Below are 21,388 nucleotides of genomic sequence, written 5' to 3'. Positions count from 1 at the left end.
GGGGAGAGCCGCTGCGGCCAGTGTTGGAATGCGGGCGGACGCGGCGGCGCCTTGTCTCTCGCTGTCTCTCTCGGGGACGCGCCTTCCTCGCCTTCCGGGCGCGCTCTCGCCCTCCTAAGGTGGGCGGTGGGGTGTGGGGGGGGTTGGGGGGGAGGCTGCGCTCGTTTGCAGGAGGATATTTTGCTTTTTGATGCTATTAAATATGGGTTTGGAAGTGGAAATCGCGAAAGAGGTGCTTTTGTTTGGGGGGGCGCCCTAGATTTAGCGAAAAGGGGGCGGGGGGCAGATATGTGGGGCTCTGAGACCCCAGGGGTTTGAGGCTGGGGCTCGTGGGGGGTTGCTCGTGGGGAAAGGCTTTGTTAGGGAGGCAGGGAAGGAGGAGGGGGGAGTTTCCAGAAATATAGGGTTGGGGTCCCCCATCACCTTAGGGGTGGGTGGGGAGGAAATGTGGGGCTGGACTAGATGACCCTGGCGGGTCCCTTCCAGCTCTGCACTTCTGTGGTTCTAAGAAACGGCTGCCGGGAGGGTGGTGGTGGTTTGAGCCAGGAGGGAAGGGGTTAAGTTGTGGGGGGTGCTTTTGACGTTAAGTCGTGGGGGGGGCACTTGATGGGAGGGAAGGGGTTACATTTTGAGGTTGGGCTGCTTTTGATGGGAGGGGAGGGGTTAAGTCGTGGGGGGTGCTGCTTTTGATGTTGTGGGGCTGCTTTTGATGGGAGGGAAGGGGTTAAGTCGTGGGGGGGGTGCTGCTTTTGATGTTGTGGGGCTGCTTTTGATGGGAGGGAAGGGGTTAAGTCGTGGGGGGGTGCTGCTTTTGATGTTGTGGGGCTGCTTTTGATGGGAGGGAAGGGGTTAAGTCGTGATGCTTCTGATGGGAGGGAAGGGGTTAAGTCGTGGGGCTGCTTTTGATGGGAGGGAAGGGGTTAAGTCATGGGGCTGCTTTTGATGGGAAGGAAGGGGTTAAGTTGTGGGGCTGCTTTTGATATGGGGTTAAGTCGCAGGGCCGCCACTTTTGGAAAGATAGGGTGCAGCGGGGTCTGTGGGTCTGGGAGGCAACTGCTGTGTGTGTGAATGAAGCTGGGATTCTTTTGGGGGGTGGAGGAAGGAAGGTTGGGGGGTGGAGGCTGCAGTTAATGGCTGGGATCTCTAGGGATGGGGGAGCTGCAGGCGAGAAAGGAGTCTCTGAAGGAAGCCGCCTTGAGTTCCTGTCACTGGAAAAAGACAGGGAATAATAATAATAATAATAATGATGATGATGTGTGATTTTACAGTGGTTGTTCCTTTAATAATAATAATAATAATAATAATAATAATAATAATAATAATTTGTTATTTATACCCCGCCCATCTGTCTGGGTTTCCCCGGCCCCTCAGGGCGGCTTCCAACCGAATATTAAAAACAAGACAGCATCAGACATTAAAAACTTCCCTGGGCGGCTTTGAGCAGAATATTAAAATACAACGATTCAACAGATATTAAAATCTTCCCTAAAGAGGGCTGCCTTCAGTTGTCTTTTTAAAAGTAAACTAGTTGTTTATTTCCTTGACATCTGATGGGAGGGCGTTCCACAGGGCGGGCGCCACCACCAAGAAGGCCCTCTTCCTGGTTCCCTGTAGCCTCACTTCTCGCAGGGAGGGAACCGGCAGAAGGCCCTCGGCGCTGGACCTCAGTGTCCGGGCAGAACGATGGGGGTGGAGACGCTCCTTCAGGTATACTGGGCCATTTAGGGCTTTCAAGGTCAGCACCAACACTTTGAATTGTGCTCGGAAACGTACTGGGAGCGGATGAAGATCTTTCAGGACTGGTGTTATATGGTCTCGGCGGTCACTCCCAGTCACTTTCCTTTCCTCCGTTGCAGGAACATTTGACTGATCTTTATCCTTCCTCTTCCTTTAGCATTGATCCAGCGCCGGGCAGTCTGGAAATTTGGTGACGGCTGCTTTTCCCGGGGGGCAGGGCAGAGGAAGCCATGTCCACTTTCCGCCAAGAAAATGTGGAGGATTACTACGAGATGGAGGAAGAACTGGGCAGGTGAGCTGGCTGAGTACTTTGTTGTGCAAATGCTTGCATGTTTTGTCTGTGTTTGTGAGAGAGAAATAATAATAATAATAAAGTGTCAGCTGCGTCCCATTGCTAACAGAGGGAGAGAGCATGGAGAGACAGGAGGAGGTAATTAGGCAGGAATGTGGAACGAAGGAGGAGCAGCCTAGTTAATAATAATAATATAATAATAATTTATTATTTATACCCCACCCATCTCGCTGGGTTTCCCCAGCCACTCTGGGCGGCTTCCAGCAAAACACTAAAATACAATAACCTATTAAACATTAAAAGCTTCCCTAAACAGGGCTGCCTTCAGATGTCTTCTAAAAGTTTGGTAGTTATTTTTCTCTTTGAGATCTGGTGGGAGGGTGGGTGCCACTACCGAGAAGGCCTTTTGCCTGGTTCCCTGTAACTTGGCTTCTCGCAGCGAGGGAACCGCCAGAAGGCCCTCGGAGCTGGACCTCAGGGTCGACAACTACCAGCAATAAAAAGGCAAGAAATCTCCAAGAATATGTGTGTTCCCCAATGGTGAATTTATAGGAAACAAGGTGTGATCGTTTGTGTGTGCGCTGGTGTAAGTTATTTTAAAGTTATTGCTGATCAATTCGTGATGATATCCCAAAACTCCCATGGACAATTCCAACTTCTCCCTTGGAAACCTTAGCGAAGCGACGTTGATAAACAGCCTGTAGCTTTTGTTGGTTCAGGTTAGTTCAAAGTGCCTTTTTGCAAAGAGCTCGGAGACGCCATAACAGAATGGACTGGCTTGTAAAAGAGTATTGGGAAATAATTCGTAATGAATTGGGGAAAAAATGTTTAAAAGTACTTTTTCAAAAAACAACAACAACAGAGTCCTTTTCGTTGGGGATAATTCAGAAGGGTATTCTCAGGTGTCAAAAAAGGTTATTTATGTATGCTATTATTGCAGCCCGTGTTTTGTTAGCCCCAAAATGGAAAACGAGCGAGGTCCCAACTAAAGAGGAATGCAATTTAAGCTGACAGAATATGCGCAGCTTGCAGACTTAATATATAGAACATGGGTAGGCAAACTAAGTCCCGGGGACCGGATGCGGCCCAATCGCCTTCTAAATCCGGCCCATGAATCAGTGTGTTTTTACATGAGTAGAATGTGTCCTTTTATTTAAAATGCATCTCTGGGTTATTTGTGGGGCATAGGAATTGGTTCATTTCTTTAATATAGTCCGGCCCCCCACAAGGTCTGAAGGACAGTGGACCGGCCCTCTGCTGAAAAAGTTTGCTGACCCCTGATACAGAGTGAGAGAATAAGAAGAACATACGTTTAGAGAAGATTGGAAAGCGTTTATTGAATATATGGGGGGAAATTGTGTTTATTTGAAAATGTGGGCAGCATTAAGATAAATTCAGCCGTGTAAATCAGTTTTGATGGATGCAGTAATGGAATACGGAATGGCGTGGCTTTTGTAAAATACGCAGGGATTTATGTTATGCAAAGTGAACCATGGAAAGAGAAGAAGGGATAGTTGTTGATATCTTAAAAGGTAAAGGTAAAGGGACCCCTGACCATTAGGCCCAGTCGTGGCCGACTCTGGGGTTGCGGCGCTCATCTCGCTTTATTGGCCCAGGGAGCCGGTGTACAGCTTCTGGGTCATGTGGCCAGCATGACTAAGCCGCTTCTGGCGAACCAGAGCAGCGCACGGAATCGCTGTTTACCTTCCCGCCTGAGCAGTACCTATTTATCTACTTGCACTTTGACATGCTTTCAAACTGCTAGGTTGGCAGGAGCAGGGACCGAGCAACGGGAGCTCACCCCGTCGCGGGGATTCGAACCGCCGACCTTCCGATCGGCAAGTCCTAGGCTCTGTGGTTTAACCCACAGCGCCACCCGCGTCCCGTTGATATCGTAAGGTTCTTTAAATGAATATTCTAAAAGGTATAACAAAAGATAATAAAAATTGTGGAGAATAGAGGAAACCTTCAGGACCCAAGGGACTGGCAGCCTAGGAGGCTGTTGCCATTCTAGGGCTTAAAACTTCAGACCCTGGTTCGATTTTTCGGCTATTTATTTGTGTTTACATCCTGTGTGCTTGCCTCGCACAAGCGAGTTCTGACTTCACACTAGAATTTCAGATCGCCCTGGAGCATCGCTTGCGGCGTTTCTGCATTCTTGACTTGTGCGTCAGCTGCACAAATTATTTCAGGGACATTTCCTGTCTTGAGTAATTCCAGTCTGGCCAGCAGATTTGAGGCATTTCTCGTCCCCCCCCCCCCAAGCCTGGGAAAAGGAAGTGAGGGTGTCGCAAGGATCTCGCCCATATCCCGAACTCAGAATCCACGGGTGTGTCGCAACTTTGGTTTCAGGGGGTGATGCGAGATCCTTGCCCAATATTGCGGGGCCTCACCCTGATCTGACGATATACAGTGGTGCCCCGCAAGACGAATGCCTCGCAAGATGAAAAACTCGCTAGACGAAAGGGTTTTCCGTTTTTGCGTTGCTTCGCTAGACGAATTTCCCTATGGGCTTGCTTCGCAAGACGAAAACGTCTTGCGCTTTTTAAAAAAAAGCCGCTTGAAGAGGCGCAGTTGCGACGGACCGTGCTTCGCAAGACGAAAAACATCGCAAGACGAAAAGACTCGCGGAACGAATTCTTTTCGTCTTGCGAGGCACCACTGTACACAGGATTCGGCCCCAGACCTTTGCAACACTGTCACCTCTTTGGTAGCCGTAGGGCAGCCTTATTGTATGCTTGTTTTTGTGGACGTAAATCCCGCCACAGTGAATACTCGATGGCCCTTGTGGTCTCTTCCAACCCTATGATTCTAATATAAAAATCAATGATTTTTTTTTAAAAATGATTTTTTAATTTAAATTGGATTTTTTAAAATTTAAATTGGATTTCTTTTATTTAAATCGATTTTCTTTTAAAAAATAAATTGGATTTTTAAAATAAAATTGTTTCGGAGGAAAAATCTATCTAAAGGTGATTTTCTATTTAAGTTACATTATAGACCATCAGGAAATAAGGATTTGTTTTTCATGTGTGCTAAAACTCAGTCTAAGTTTATTTTTTTTAAATTATTTAACCACATCAGTTAACAAACATGGATACATATGCTATAACGTTATTGTTTTAGTTAAAATAAATTGTTTAAATTGTTATGATTATTTTTCTCCTTCCGATAAAGCACAGAAGAAAAGTTGCCCAAATATAAACAGTTAACTTATTAAACCTCACAATCATTTCATAGTTATTGGTCTACATATTTCTGATAGTATTACCAATTTTTATCTCTAAGTATTACCAAATCAGTCTTTTTTTTATATAACTGTAAAAAAGAAATCCTAACTAAGAAGACAAGGACTATAAAAAGGAACGGGAAAATTTTATAATTTAAATAGGAGACCATTGTAAGCAAATCAAAACTTTAGCTGGGCTATAAGAATCACTTGTAAAGTAACGAAGGTTGTGGACCATTTGGACAAATCAAAATAGCGGAGAACGTATTGATATGTAGTCTTAATTATTGTAATAAGGACCCATGTTAGGGGATGTTGGGGAAAGTCACAAGAATCTCACAAAATGATAATTTTCTGGCTGCAAATTTCTCTTGACAAGAATTTTTTTTAAAATCCCCCAAGAAATAAAAAATGCTTATAAAAAAATCCCCCAAAATCTTAAATTTTATTTGAGATATTTTCCCTAAAAAAGGCTCAACAATTTCGTCGTCGTTCCCCCCCCCAAAAAAATTTAAAAAATAACCCCGCAACTTTGTCCAGATTTTCGCTTTGGGGAATATGAAAGCCCTATTTGAGATCCCAATTAAATCAACCCCCCCCCCCTTTTTTGGACATGATGGTGAACTGTGAACTGAGAAACCAAAGCCAGTCCACTTATTTTTCCTTTTTTAAAAGAAAACCTTGTGTGCTAAATCTCTTTGTTCTCTCCCCCCCGTCCGCCAGCCTCATTGCTCTCCGTCCGGATGAATTTTTGCTGATGGCCAGCAGAAATAAAACAGGTCCAGTCGCTTTCGTTCTGCTTCCTTGTCGTTTTCTTTTTGCAGCGGCAACCGTATATGGAAAGCTAGCTTGCTGTGTGATCTCACCTTTGAAAAATGTAAATAGCTGCATTTTGATGTCCCGTGCCTGCGGCTTTATTAAAACAGAGTGCAAAGAGGTTTCTCTTCCTCCGTAGGCCTTTCCTTCTATGGAAAGACTCCAGAATTTGTGAAACAATATGCGCGTGTGACGGACATTTTCTCCTCTTTTAGCAACTAGTGTAGATTTCGCCCAGCTTTTTCACGCTCACAAAAACCAGGAAGTGCTTCTTTGCAGGGGCAGACGGTGAAGGAAGGTGAGGACAGGTGACCTCACCTAAGTCACCCCCCCACCAAAGCAGGCTCAAAGCTTCTCAAAACTTTTCAAAATCATTTTCTCAGCAGCTAAGCATCAGAAACATTCCGCTTGCTGTAACTAAAAAGATTGCAAGAAGGTAGAGAACAGAGCCCATTGTCTTCTCAGGCCGTTCTCAGAACCACATTGCAACTTGCTTTCTCTCCGGGAACCATGCTGTTATGTACTGAGTTGAATAGGATCCAAACTGCAGCAGTCTGATTGGTCCTAGAACAATAGGATCCAAATCGCAGCAGTCTGATTGGTCCTAGAACAATAGGATTCAGAATGCAGCAGTCTGATTGGTTCAAGAACAATGCAGCAGTATGATTGGTTGGCAGGAACCACCCAATCATGCTCCAGATATAAGTGAATCCACAACCTGATTGGCTTACAGTAGAATTCCAGAATTAACCAATCATGTGCAGCCCATTGTGTAAATAATGTATATAAAGCAGATACTTTGAGGGGACATTCATTCATTCCTCCTCACCACTATGAGCTGAATAAAGAGCATGAAATCACTTTGCGACTCTGAGTATATTTCACATGCCAAAGCTCAAGAATGAAACAGCGGGAACACTCTGAAAACCCCCTCAACCCCCTTTCCTGCCAAGAGTCCGTAATAGTCCCAAGACAGCTTTCTGTACATGCTCAGGAACCTCAACATGGGGCAGGACTCCTGAGGGAGGAGAAAGGAGGAGGGAACTAGAAAGGGGTATATATGCTCTGTGCACATGACTGTGAACCCGTGCATGCTTTTTGTGACTTATCACACTTGCTCCTTCTACCAGTTCATGGATGGTAGAAATAAAAGCCTTTTCTCTGAAACTATTCCTTGAGTGTCTGTCGACTCCCAATTCCCTTTCCCAGGCGCAATATTTTTCCCCACCCGAGGGCAAAGCCTCATAAGGCTACAACGGGAGCGTCAGGAATGTGCCTTGTGCTAACTGGGTCCGCTTTGGAGCACGGGGAAATCCACAAATACCCCCTTTCTGCAAAATATCTCCTTCAGTTTCATGGTCCTAGTCCTCCTGCCTGGCTTCATAGAAACATTTTGTGGAATAATAATAATAATAATAATAATAATAATAATAATAATAATAATAATTTATTTATACCCTGCCCGTCTGGCTGGGCTTCCCCAGCCGCTCTGGGCGGCTTCCCAAAAAATATTAAAATACTGTAATACATCAAACATTAAAAGCTTCCCTGAACAGGGCTGCCTTCAGATGTCTTCTAAAAGTCTGGTAGTTGTTGTTCTCTTTGACATCTGGTGGGAGGGCGTTCCACAGGGCGGGTGCCACCACCGAGAAGGCCCTCTGCCTGGTTCCCTGTAACTTGGCTTCTCGCGGGGAGGGAACCGCCAGAAGGCCCTCGGCGCTGGACCTCAGTGTCCGGGCAGAACGATGGAGGTGGAGACGCTCCTTCAGGGATACTGGGCCTTTGAGGCCATTTAGGGCTTTCAAGGCCAGCACCAACACTTTGAATTGTGCTTGGAAACGTACTGGGAGCCAATGCAGGTCTTTCAAAACCGGTTTATATGGTCTCGGTGGCCGCTCCCAGTCACCAGTCTGGCTGCCGCGTTCTGGATTAGTTGTAGTTTCCGGGTCACTTTCAAAGGTAGCCCCACGTAGAGTGCATTGCAGTAGTCCAAGTAGGAGATAACCAGAGCATGCACCACTCTGGCGAGACAGTCTGCGGGCAGGGAGGGTCTCATCCTGCCTATCAGATGGAGCTGGTAAACAGCTGCCTGGGACACAGATTTGACCTTTGCCTCCATGAACAGCTGTGAGTCCAGAATGACTCCCAGGCTGCGCACCTGGTCCTTCGGGGGCACAGTTACCCCATTCAGGACCAGGGAGTCCTCCACACCTGCCCCCCCAGGTGTTGGTGAACTACAACTCCCATCATGCCTTGCCATTGGCCACGCTACCTGGAACAAGTTTATACATTTCGTTAGTTTTACAATCAATCTCACATTTCGAAGTTTGACTTCCTTCCCCCTCTTTCTGCGGTTCCTTAAATTTATTTCTTATTATCTTCTGCATGTCCAAATTCATTTACTTATTCGCTTTAAATATATAGTCTTCTGAAGCTGCAGGTTGTTACAAAAACCCTGACAATGTTTTTATCTGTTTGCAATTTATCTGTAAATATTCAATAAACCATTTCCATTCTTTTATTAAAAGTTTGTTATCTTATCTTGCTTTCTCATTCTTCCGGTAAGTTTTGCCATTTCTGCATATTCCATAAGATTTTTGTATCCATTATTCCTTTGTTGGGGCTGCTTCTTCTTTCCACTTTTGGGCAAGTAGCATTCTTGCTGCTGTAGTAGCATACATAAATAAATTACCATACAATTTAGGTAGTTCTGTCCCTACAATTCCCAAAAGAAAAGTTTCTGTTGTTTTTTTTACAAAGGTTATTTTGAACATTCTTTTCAATTCCCAGTAAGCCTTAACCTTACTACAAGACCACCACATATGATTAAAAAGAACCTTTTCCCTTGACATTTCCAACATTTGTTTGATTTAGATTTATACATTTTTGCCAGTTGACTTGGTGTTAGATCCCAACGATATATCATTTTCATGTAATTTTCTCTTAAACTGTAACATGCTGTAAATTTTATATCCGTATTCCACAATTGTTCCCACGCTTCTGTGTCTATATTATGACCAATATATTGCCCAGTGAAGCTGGATTTGTTTGGGAGTGAAGCTCCCCGGTTCAGAGTAGGAAATGTTTAGGATGCGGGTGGCGCTGTGTGTTAAACCACAGAGCCTAGGGCTTGCAGATCAGAAGGTCGGCAGTTCGAATCCCCACGACGGGGTGAGCTCCCGTTGCTCGGTCCCTGCTCCTGCCAACCTAGCAGTTCGAAAGCATGTCAAAGTGCAAGTAGATAAATAGGTACCACTCTGGCGGGAAGGTAAACGGCATTTCCGTGCACTGCTCTGGTTCGCCAGAAGCGGCGTAGTCCTGCTGGTCGCATGACCCGGAAGCTGTATGCCGGCTCCCTTGGCCAATAAAGCGAGATGAGCGCCGCAACCCCAGAGTCGTTCACGACTGGACCTAATGGTCAGGGGTCCCTTTACCTTTACTTTACACAGAGGAATGATGTGCGGTGTCTGAAATAGGAGTCTCAGAAAAAGGGGAAGGAAGTCAAGATTTGAAATGTCAAAAGGACTGTAAAATTAGTGAAATGTATAAAAATGAACGGCATAAGCAAAATTTAAAATAAAAATAATATACAGTGGACGCTCGGGTCGCGAACGTGATCCGTGCGGGATGCACGTTCGCAACCCACAGCTTTCGCAACCCGTGTGGGTTGTTATTTGGCGTTTCTGCGCATACGCAAAGTGCGATTTGGCGCTTCTGCGCATGCGCGACCGTCGAAACCCGGATGTTACCCATACTTCCGGGTTTCGGCGTCCGCAACCCGAAAAACGCAACCTGAAGCGTCTGTAACCCGAGGTATGACTGCAAGTGAACGTTTTCCGTCCCTCTCTCTCCCTCTCAGCGGCCAGTTTGCGATCGTGCGCAAGTGCCGCGAGAAGAAGAGCGGCCTGGAATACGCGGCCAAGTTCATCAAGAAGCGCCGCCTGTCCTCCAGCCGCCGCGGGGTGAGCCGCGAGGAGATCGAGCGGGAGGTCGACATCCTGCGCGAGATCCAGCACCCCAACATCATCACACTGCACGACATCTTCGAGAACAAGACGGACGTGGTGTTGATCCTGGAGCTGGTCTCCGGCGGAGAGCTCTTCGATTTCCTGGCCGAAAAGGAGTCGCTGACCGAGGAGGAGGCCACGCAGTTCCTCAAGCAGATTTTGGACGGCGTCCACTACCTCCACTCCAAACACATTGCCCACTTTGACCTCAAGGTGAGATCCTGCTCACACAATATAATAAGAATAAATTTTATTTATACCCCGCCCTCCCTGGCCAGAGCTGGGCTCAGGGCGACTAACACCAATAAAATCACAGTAAAAACATTATAGGGGGGAAAGGGGGGGGAGGAAAAGGGGGGGAAACCAATTTAAAATACAGGTTAAAATGCAGTTTAAAATGCAGCCTCATTTTAAAGTAGCTGATGAATCAAGACCATAAGGGGAGAGGAGAATGTAAGGGTCAGACGGAGTCCAAACCAAAGGCCAGGCGGAACAGCTCTGTCTTGCAGGCCCTGCGGAAAGATGTCAAGTCCCGCAGGGCCCTAGTCTCTTGGGACAGAGCGTTCCACCAAGTCGGGGCCAGTACTGAAAAGGCCCTGGCCCTAGTTGAGACCAGTCTAACCTACTTGAGGCTCAGGACCTCCAAAGTGGTGTTATTTGTGGATCTTAAGGTCCACCACGGGGCATACCAGGAGAGGTGGTCCCGTAGGTATGTGGGTCCTAGGTTGGTGACTGGGAGCGGCCACCAGGAGCATATAACACTGGTCCTGAAGAATTTATGTTGACTCCCAGTACATTTCCGAGCGCAATTCAAAGTTTTGGTGATGATCTTTAAGGCCGGAAACAGCCTTGGCTCTGAATACCTGAAGGAGCGTTATTGAGGTCCAGCTCCAAGGGCCTTCTGGCAGTTCCTTCACTGAGAGAAGTGAGGTTGCAGGGAACCAGGCAGAGGGCCTTCTCGGTGGTGGCGCCCTCCCATCAGATGTCAAGTAAGCATACAGTGGTGCCTCGGGTTACATACACTTCAGGTTACATACACTTCAGGTTACAGACTCTGTTAACCCAGAAATAGTACCTCAGGTTAAGAACTTTGCTTCAGGATGAGAACAGAAATTGCATGGCGGCAGCAGTGGGAGGCCCCATTAGCTAAAGTGGTGCTTCCGGTTAAGAACAGTTTCAGGTTAATAACGGACATCCGGAACGAATGAAGTACTAAACTCGAGGTACCACTGTACAACCATTAGAAGACATCTGAAGGCAGCCCTATATTGGGTTGTTCTTAACATTTCGTACCAGCTCCATCTGGTACGTAGACTGAGACCCTACCTTCCCGCGGACTATCTTGCCAGAGTGGCGCATGCTCTGGTTATCTCCCGCTTGAACTACTGCAATGTGCTGTATGTGGGGCTACCTTTGAAGGTGACCCGGAAACTACAACTGATCCAGAATGCGGCAGCTAGACTGGTGACTGGGAGCGGCCGCCGAGACCACATAACATCACTCTTCAAAGATCTACATTGGCTCCCAGTACGTTTCCGAGCACAATTCAAAGTGTTGGTGCTGACCTTGAAAGCCCTAAATGGCCTCATCCCAGTACACCTTAAGGAGCATCTCCACACCCATTGTCCAGCCCGGACACTGAGGTCCAGCTCCGAGGGCCTTCTGGCAGTTCCCTCCCTGCGAGAAGCAAAGTTACAGGGAACCAGGCAGAGGGCCTTCTCGGTGGTGGCGCCCGCCCTGTGGAACGCCCTCCCACCAGATGTAAAGGAGATAAACAACTACCTGACATTCAGAAGACATCTGAAGGCAGCCCTGTTCGGGGAAGTTTTTAATGTGTGACATTTTAGTGTATTTTTGGTCTTTGTTGGAAGCCGCCCAGAGTGGCTGGGGAAACCCAGCCAGATGGGCGGGGTACAAATAATAAATTATTATTATTATTATTATTATTATTATTATTATTAGACGTTTTGTTTTTTAATATTCTGTTGGAAGCTGCCCAGAGTGGCAGGGGGCAAACTCGGTCAGATGAGCAGCTTGTGAATAATAAAAACAACATTACCCTGATCCTCTGGCGGCAGAGACTTGGTTCTCATGTGTTCTCTCAACGTTTCCCCCTCCCAGCCTGAAAACATCATGCTCCTTGATAAGAACGTCCCAAGCCCTCGCATCAAGCTGATTGACTTTGGCATTGCCCACAAGATTGAAGCAGGGAACGAGTTCAAAAACATCTTTGGCACTCCTGAGTTTGTAGGTATGTGTGTGAGAGCAGGATGTTGGGGGAGTGCAATGGACTGGGGTGGTTGATGGGCGAGGGGCGAGCAAGCAGGAGAAAACCTCAGCCTGGAGAGGAGAGGATGGTCTAAACCACTGAGCCTCTTGGGCTTGCCAGTCGGAAGGTCAGCGGTTCGAATTCCCGCGATGGAGTGAGCTCCCGTTGCTCGGTCCCTGCTCCTGCCAACCTAGCAGTTTGAAAGCACACCAGCGCAAGTAGATAAATAGGTACCACTCCGGCAGGAAGGTAAACGGCCTTTCCGTGCGCTCTGGTTTCCGTCACGGTGTCCCGTTGCGCCAGAAGCGGTTTAGTCCTGCTGGCCACATGACCAGGAAAGCTGTCTGTGGACGAATGCTGGCTCCCTCAGCCTGAAAGCAAGATGAGCGTCACAACCCCAGAGTCGCCTTGGACTGGACTGAACCATCCAGGAGTCCTTTACCTTAACCTTTACCTATCTCCCATGTATCCGGAGCCACAAAGTATTTGAGAGGCAGATGCACACATCCTGGTTGGTTGTGGTTCTCTGTCCCAGAAACGCTTATTTTTTTCTCATCACTCTCTCCAAAGCTCCAGAAATTGTCAACTACGAACCTTTGGGCCTGGAGGCTGATATGTGGTGAGTAAAATAAGCTTGGCTTAGATTTCTTGTGGAATTTAATGCCTTATTATTATTATTATTATTATCATCATCATCATTATTATTATTATTATTATTTAATGCACAGTAACTTCGCTGTGATGGGACGCGGGTGGCGCTGTGGGTTAAACCACAGAGCCTAGGACTTGCCGATCAGATGGTCGGCGGTTCGAATCCCTGCGACGGGGTGAGCTCCCATTGCTCGGTCCCTGCTCCTGCAAACCTAGCAGTTCGAAAGCACCTCAAATGCCCGTCATCCCTAACATTGTCTAGGGCTGAGTCCAGCAGCATTTTTTGGGGGGGGGGGATTGCAGATCTCCCACCCCACGTTTCTGTGTCTTTTGGGACATTTCGATGCTAGTACGTTGATCGTCTCCTTTTCCTTTCCCTTCCTTCGTTCCAGGAGCATCGGCGTCATCACCTATATCCTGTGAGTATTTCAAAACAAAACACCTTGCGCAAAGTCGAGCCCTATGCTCGGAGAACAAGCATAGCTCCGCCGGTAGAGCGTGGGGCTCTTAACCTCAGGGTTTGGGGTTCGAGTCCCACGTGGGGCGAAAGATTCTTTCATTGCAGGGGGCCCATTAAAGCCCTAACAGCCTTGGCCCAGGAAACCTGAAGGAGCGTCTCCACCCCCATTGTTCTGCCCAGACGCTGAGGTCCAGCGCTGAGGGCCTTCTGGCTGTTCCCTCACTGAGAGAAGTGAGGTTACAGGGAACCAGGCAGAGGGCCTTCTCGGTAGTGGCTCCCTCCCATCGGATGTCAAGGAAATAAACAACTACCTGACTTTTAGAAGACTTTCTGAAGGCAGCCCCGTTCAGGGAAGTTTTTAATGTGTGACATTTTAACGTATTTTTAATCTTTGTTGGAAGCCGCCCAGAGTGGCTGGGGAGACCCAGCCAGATGGGTGGGGTACAATTAATAAATTATTATTATTATTATTATTATTATTATTATTATTATTGATGACTCCCACTGTCCCTTCCAATTTGACAATTCTGTGCTTCTCCAGAAGGGTTGCATGTTGAGTAGTGCAGCGCCTTTGGGGAAGAGGGGGCTTAGCTTGCTGTTTTGGGTTTTTCACCCCCCCCCTAGGTCCGGCACTTGGGACGCAGGTGGCGCTGTGGGTTAAAGCACAGAGCCTCTTGGGCTTGCCGATCAGAAGGTCGGCGGTTCGAATCCCCGCGACGGAGTGAGCTCCCATTGCTCAGTCCCTGCTCCTGCCATCCTAGCAGTTTGAAAGCACGTCATGTGCAAGTAGATAAATAGGTACCGCTCCGGCGGGAAGGTAAACAGCGTTTCCGTGCACTGCTCTGCTTCGCCAGAAGCGGCTTAGTCCTGCTGGCCACATGACCCGGAAGCTGTATGCCGGCTCCCTCAGCCAGTAAAGCGAGATGAGCGCCGCAACTCCAGAGTCGGCCACGACTGGACCTAATGGTCAGGGGTCCCTTTACCTTTTATGTCCGGCACTTAGCGCATGCTGGTGGCTTCAGTAACTCGGGTTCACGGTGGGTGGAGATCTTAGCCCAGCCAGGAAGCCATAGCTGCCCTTCTGGTGGTTGAAGGGCAGCTTGCTTTGGGGTCACACAAGCCTGGGGGCCGAGAGCAGCGGATACCGTAAAGATCATAGAGACATAACAGGAGCCATCTGGATGGGAGGGGAGAGTGCTCATGTGTTCGAATCCTGCTGGTGGATAGTGTTTTTTCCATCGGATCTTTTTAAAGAGACGTTGGCTGGCCCCTTGTCAGGGATGCTTTATCCGTGCTCCCTGCCTGGCAGGGGGTTGGTCTAGAGGACCTTTGGGGAGCCCCTTGCAACTCTACAATTCTACCTCCTCATGTACTTAACCCTCCCAGACTTTTGCTAGCTTTTGATTCCAGAGTATGTTATGTTCTTCGTCGACTTGGATTCCTGCTTTAAATTTTTTTTTTTTTTTTTACAAAGAAAATCTGTGGATTTTTTATTGATGGTTTAAATCAGGGGTGCCCCAGCTTTTTCCAAAGAGGGCCAGATTTGAGGAAGTGAATACGCGTGAGGGCCGACCAAAGTTGTTGAGCTCTTTTTACAATTTTACCCCAAAGTTGATGAGCTGGTTTTTTTTTTTTAGGATTGAAGTTTTGCTGAGCTTTTTTTAGGATTTTACCCCCAGGACATATACTGCCATGGGGATTGGATTAAATGGACTGGATTAGGCCCCTGAAACAGGCTTTGGACACGCCTGGTTTAATTTGTTTGGTTAGTTGTTACAAAAGGCCTAAATAAAGCCGTTTTTTCTTCCTTTTTTATCCTTTCGCCCTCGCAGCTTAAGTGGCGCTTCTCCGTTCCTGGGCGAAACGAAGCAGGAAACTTTGACCAACATTTCTGCTGTCAACTATGACTTTGACGAGGAGTACTTTAGCAACACCAGCGAACTGGCGAAGGACTTCATTCGGCGGCTGCTCGTCAAGGATCCCAAGTACGAAACGCGGGTGATGGGTTATGGGTGTCTGTTTTGGGACTACAGTTCCCATCATCCCTGACCTGTTAGCTAGGGATGATGGGAGTTGTAGTCCCCAAACAGCTGGAGGGCCACATTTGGCCATCGCTGCACGTAGCCTGCCCTCAACCCCCTCAAAGTTCATGGCAGTGGTGAGATTTGAACGCGGAACCTCGTGATTCGTAGCTCGGTCTCTCTCAGCGCGACGCTAATGCGCTCGGCGCAAGCTTTGGCATAATAATAGTAATAACAACAACAATAATTTATTATTTATACCCCGCCCATCTTTCTGCGTCCCCCCAGCCACGCTGCGCGGCTTCCAACAAAACACTAAAATACAAGAACCTATTAAACATTAAAAGCTTCCCTAAACAGGGCTGCCTTTAGATGTCTTCTAAAAGTTTCAGTTACAGATAGGTAGCCGTGTTGGTCTGCCATAGTCAAAATGAAAAAATTCCTTCCAGTAGCACCTTAAAGACCAACTAAGTTAGTTCCTGGTATGAGCTTTCGTGTGCATGCACACTTCTTCAGATACACTGAAACAGAAGTTGCCAGATCCTTCTATATAGAGAGAAGGTGGGGAGGGGTATTACACAGAAGGGTGGTGGGAATGGGAGATTGGCAGATAGCTGAGCTACAGGTCGGGGCGGGAAAGCGGCGAAGGTGGAAAAATGTCGCCTTGGCTGTTGCTGTAACCTGCGCCTCCGTGGAAAGGATGAGATTCTGACTAAACGGCAGGAAGAACTTTCTGAAGGCAAGAGCTGTCCGAGAGTGGAATGGACTTCCGTGGAAGGTGCTGGGCTCTCCTTTGAAGCAGAAGTTGCTGGCCATCTGCCAGGGATTCTTCCGCTATGATTCCCGCATTGCAAGGGGGTTAGAATAACAGAACTGCTTAGTTGCAAAAGCCAGGTGACCCTCAGGCCCAACTCCACAGCGCTAATGATTTCCCCAACAGAACTGCATTTTATTTTATTTTATTTTATTAATATAAATATTAAATTTCATTGAACGTAATTACTACAAAATACAGGCAAAATACATACATACATATTTTTTTCAGATAAGCACACACATTTTTAAAAAAAGAACAAAAATGAGAAAAGGAAAAAGGAAAATTGCAAAAAGAAGAAAAATTGGAAGAACTCCCTCCAAATTCACTCGATGGAAGCGTTGGAAGTCAAACGATGACGTTTTATTGTTGAGATAGTGGTGGAGTGAATTCAGAACTGCATTTTAAATTGGATTTTAACCTGTATTTTAAAGTGGTATCCCCTCCCCCTTATGTTTTTACCGTAATTTTACTGTTGTTAGCCGCCCTGAGCCTGCCGCTGGCCGGGGAGGGCGGAGTATAAATAATTTATTATTATTATTATTATTATTATTATTATTATTATTATTATTATTAACTGACCTCTGCTCTTCGTTCTGTTTCAGGAAGCGGATGACAATCGACCAGAGCCTGGAGCATCCATGGATTAAGGTAAAAACCGAGATGTTTCAGAATGTTGGCTTGCGGTTCCTAAGCTATTTTTCTCACCCGCTCTTGAACCAGGTGGGCTTCCACATTTGTAAGATCGGTAGCGAAGCCTTACGATCTAAGCCACTAAGCAGAGGAAAAAGGGGATGTTGAGGAGGGCAGTTTGGGGAGAAGATGGGAGCCGGCAAGTTCAGGAGACGGCGACTGAGCTGCCTGCCACCTTGGAAAACGAAATCGCCCAGTAAGCGGCCTTCACTGCTAGATGGCGCTGCTGGGGGAAGGATGGTGAAAGGGGCTGGAGCACACGGGTTGGCGGTGGCGGCAGAAGAAGGGCACATTCCTCTTGCCAAGCTCACCCTGACTGTGACCTGGAGGTTCAAAATGGATTCTAGAATCCTCCTCACTCACTTTGTCTTTTGTTTTGAAGTGGGGGCTGCAAGGTGACTGGAGGAGAGGTCCTGGAGGGGTCCGCGATGCTTCCCCTCCCCTTTTGTTAGGTTACGATACGATAAGGCCCTCTGCCTGGTTCCCTGTAACCTCACTTCTCGCAGGGAGGGAACCGCCAGAAGGCCCTCGGAGCTGGACCTCAGCGTCCGGGCCAAACGATAGGGGTGGAGACGCTCCTTCAGGTTTCCTGGGCCGAGGCCGTTTAGGGCTTTAAAGGTCAGCACCAACACTTTGAATTGTGCTCAGAAACGTCTTTGGAGCCAATGTAGATCTTTCAGGACTGGTGTTATGTGGTCCCGGCGGCCACTCCCAGTCCCCAGTCTAGCTGCCGCATTCTGGATTAGTTGTAGTTTCTGGGTCACCTTCCAAGGCACATAGAGCGCATGGCAGTAGTCCAAGCGGGAGATAACCACTCTGGCAAGACAGTCCACGGGCAGGGAGGGTCTCATCCTGCGTACCAGATGGAGCTGGTATACAGCCACCCTGGACACAGAATTAACCTGTGCCTCCATGGACAGCTGTGAGTCCAAAATGACTCCCAGGTTGCGCACCTGGTCCTTCGGGGGGGCACAGCTACCCCACTCAGGACCAGGGAGTCCTCCACACCTGCCCACCCCCTGTCCCCCTAAAACAGTCCTTCTGTCTCATCAGGATTCAACCTCAATCCGTTAGCCGCCATCCATCCTCCAACCGCCTCCAGACACTCACACAAGACATTGACTGCCTTCACTGGTTCCGATTTAAAACAGAGCTAGTGCTGGGTATCGTCCGCATACTGATGAACCCCCAGCCCAAACCCCAAGTAAATAGATGTGTAAAGATTTAAAAGAAAGATGGGTATTTAAAAGAAGGATGGGTAGTGTTGCTGAGTGGGGAGAGACTCTATGGGTCCCCTAGACCAGGGGTCAGCAAACTTACTGCGCCTTGGGACGGTGTCTCCATGCTGGAGGAGCGCGTGCCCATATGTGTGCGCACACGCTATTTCTGGCACACTTCCGGGTTGGAGGAGCACCGGAAATAGCTTGTGCACATGTGCATGGGCCTCCTCTGACTCGGAGGTGCACAGGAACTAAGTGCAAATAACGCTTGTGCATGCGCACATTTTACCGTATTTTTCACTCTATAGGACTCACCTGACCATAGGACACACCTTGTTTTAGAGGGGGAGAACGAGAAAAAAATAATCTCCCCCTCTCTGCTCAGCGCCCCTTCAGCGGAGCGGCAGGAGAAACGGAGCCCCTTCCATTTCTCTTCCCGCTTAGCTGAAGGGGCGCTGTGCCTTAGCTGAAGGGGCACCTACCCTTCAGTGAAAGGAACCCGAAGCCTCTGGAGCGCAGCGGGAGCTCCGGCTGTGCTCCAGAGAAGCCTGGAGAGTGAGAGCAGTTGGTGCGCACCGACCCCTCTTGCTCTCTAGGCTTCAGTGAAGGCAACCCGAAGCCTCCGGAGCGCAGCAGGAGCGCTCCCGCTGCGCTTCGGAGGCTTCGCGTTGCTATCGCTGAGGCCAAGGAGCCTGCATTTGCTCCGTAAGACGTACACACATTTCCCCTTAATTTTTGGAGGGGGGAAATGTGCGTCTTAGAGAGCGAAAAATACGGTATTTCCTGTGATCCTCCAACCCTGGTAAGAGCGGGCGGCGGGGGTCGCCGCGGGCCAGATAAACGAGTCCCTTGGGCCTTATCCGGCCCGTGAGCCTTAGTTTGGGGACCCCTGCTCTAGACTGACCCCCTGGAATGGGGACAGCGGGCGGGAAAGAGAAGCAACTGCCCGAGCCTCTTTTCTGAGCGTCTCCCCGCTGACCCTTTGCAGGTGATCAAGCGCCGGAACGTCCGCAACGAGGACAACGGCAAGAAGCCCGAGCGCCGCCGCCTGAAGACGACCCGCCTGAAGGAGTACACCATCAAGTCCCATTCCAGCATGCCGCCCAACAACACCTACGTCAACTTTGAGCGCTTCTCCAAGGTCATGGAGGAGGTGGCGGCGGCCGAGGAGGGTCTTCGCAAGCTTCAGCGGAGCAAGAAGTCCTTCCGCGAGGACATCGAGGCCCTGCGCTCCATCTACGAGGAGAAGGAGCTGTGGTATAAGGAGGAGAACGAAGCCGTGAGCCAGGACCTGCGGCAGATCCGGCAGGAGATGCAGAAGACGGAGGCCCTCAAGCGCCAGGCGCAGGAGGAAGCCCGGAGCGCCTCGCTGGCCGCCAACGGGCTGAAGAGGCGCTACCGGAAGCTGGAGAACCGCTACGAGGCCCTGGCCAAACAGCTGGCGTCCGAGATGAAGTTCGTTCAAGAGCTGGTGCGCTCCATCGAGCTGGAGAAGCTGCGGGGCGGGGAAGGGGACTGCGGGATCCGCTAGCGCCCTCCCCTCCTGGGGCGGGGTGAGGAGACGGGAGCAGATCCGTCTCGGCCGTGGGTTCGAGGGCTGCGCCCCCTCGCCCAGCCTCCTGGCCCAGCGTCCCAACGACTCTTTGACCTATGGCTCCTTATTTAATCACTGGTGTGGCGTGCTTCCTGGACTACGTATCCCATGATGCAGCGCTCCTGCCGGGACCCAGCATGTCCCTGAGTGCTCGGGACTTGTAGCCTGAAGCTGGAACTTTGTGCTTGTTAAAAATATCCTGTCTTGCCCGGGGCTTTCCGTTCTGCCCTTTTTCGGCCCCAGGATGTACCGGCCTCCTCGAGGGTTTGAAGAGAGTAGGACGTCGGTGTTCTCTTCCCCCGAATGAGGTTCCGACGGCAAACTTTGAAGCCCAAAAGTCTTGTTTCCGTTTGCTTGCTGGGCTTCTGAGTGCGGAGAGACTGCTGCCCAGATTATGGGAGATTATGGTGCCCAGATTATGGGAGATTATTGTGCAGATGTGATGTGCAAGAGAAGGGTTTTGCCTCGCTAAATCAGCCATTCCAGGGCAGAACATGACGCCCCATTATCCTTTGGGTCGTTTCTGCTAGGGGCCTCGTGGCAGGTTTTCTGGGACCAAAGCTGCATTTGGAAACCACATGGCTTGTGTTCCGGATATCGGAGGGAGCTTCACAAATATCCGGGTGTCTCTGGGTTGTGGGCAGCGAAAAGTAGGTTATGAGAACTTCCTTCCCTAAAGGCCAGTGTTTGTCGTGACAAACATCTGCCTAGGCAGGACATCCAAACATTTTAAATCTTTTCCCAGGATCTGCCTCTTTTATCCTTTATCGTTTTGAAGTAGCCTCGTGGTATGTTTTCTTTCCTATTATTATTCTTTGTATCAAGAAGCCATCTTTGCTTTTTTAATAATAATAATAATTGTGGGATTCTTGGTTTGGGTTCATGTTTAGGAGGAGGTGATTAGGGTCACAACAGTTGCAGCTTCTCTTACCAGCCGAAGCTCTGGGAATTTCAGATATTAACTGTGAATTGAGGGGTGGTGGTGGTCATTGTAAAGAAATCACACGCTTAGGACTGATGTGGCTACATACAGGGATATATCCAGGTGTCTTCTGTATTGAACATTTACGATGATTTGTGCTCAGGATGCTGCCGGGGCTGTCACACACAAGTCCTGCTTTCAGCGCTGTTTCGTAACTGCAAAAGTTCGGGGCGGCCACACCGCTTCATCCCCAGCCGGGGCGCATCCTGTAACCTCCTGCTGAAACCCTGTAACGTTTCGTTCTGCAGATGTTGTGCTTTAGCAAGCATGTGGTGCAGCTTTGGGGAAGCATCGCAGAGCCACCAATAAAGAAGAATCAATCCACCTTGGCGCACTGTCACTTTGTCTGGAACCCTCTGCAGAATGCAACTGCTGCAAAATGCGCATTGGAGCGGGGGACGGCTTAGTACTGAAAGAGTCCATCCACCTTATTTTGGAGCCCTCTAAAGTGTGGCTGAGGTTATCTGCTAACTCGTGGGGATAGCATTCCTCTCTTCAGAATTACCTTGCACAAGAACAGGCCTCTGTGGCTTTTCCTGAGACCCCACATTACTGTCCAAAGCGGGTAGAGAGAGGGATGGGGAGAGACTTGTTATAAGAATT

General features: G+C 48.7%; 1 protein-coding gene across 2 annotated transcripts; it reads left to right on the top strand.

Moving 5' to 3' along the window:
• Positions 1–21,109, top strand: DAPK3 (death associated protein kinase 3). 2 transcript variants are annotated; one of them, XM_082206515.1, is made up of 9 exons: positions 1–119; positions 1,895–2,029; positions 9,934–10,294; positions 12,203–12,332; positions 12,921–12,969; positions 13,394–13,420; positions 15,294–15,446; positions 16,902–16,947; positions 19,198–21,109. In XM_082206515.1, exons 2-9 carry the CDS (start codon positions 1,968–1,970, stop codon positions 19,738–19,740), a joined length of 1,371 nt encoding a protein of 456 aa, XP_082062641.1. In that variant the 5' UTR covers positions 1–119; positions 1,895–1,967; the 3' UTR covers positions 19,741–21,109. The 2 variants fall into 2 exon arrangements, with proteins under 2 accessions (XP_082062641.1, XP_082062642.1); XM_082206516.1 differs by lacking the exon at positions 1–119 and adding an exon at positions 179–232.
• The last annotated feature ends 279 nt before the right edge of the window (positions 21,110–21,388 follow it).

Source organism: Podarcis vaucheri (genome assembly GCF_965113315.1).
Source record: "Podarcis vaucheri genome assembly, chromosome: 18".
Classification (NCBI taxonomy): domain Eukaryota; kingdom Metazoa; phylum Chordata; class Lepidosauria; order Squamata; family Lacertidae; genus Podarcis; species Podarcis vaucheri.
The sequence above is the reverse complement of the archived record's forward strand: the minus strand, read 5'-3'. Positions and strand labels throughout refer to the sequence as shown.

Coding starts and splice junctions, on each gene's coding strand:
- DAPK3 (XM_082206515.1), top strand. CDS start 1,968: ATGTCCACTTTCCGCCAAGAAAATGTGGAGGATTACTACGAGATGGAG. Junction 13,421..15,293: donor GGCGTCATCACCTATATCCT/GTGAGTATTTCA, acceptor TCGCCCTCGCAG/CTTAAGTGGCGCTTCTCCGT. Junction 15,447..16,901: donor CTGCTCGTCAAGGATCCCAA/GTACGAAACGCG, acceptor GTTCTGTTTCAG/GAAGCGGATGACAATCGACC.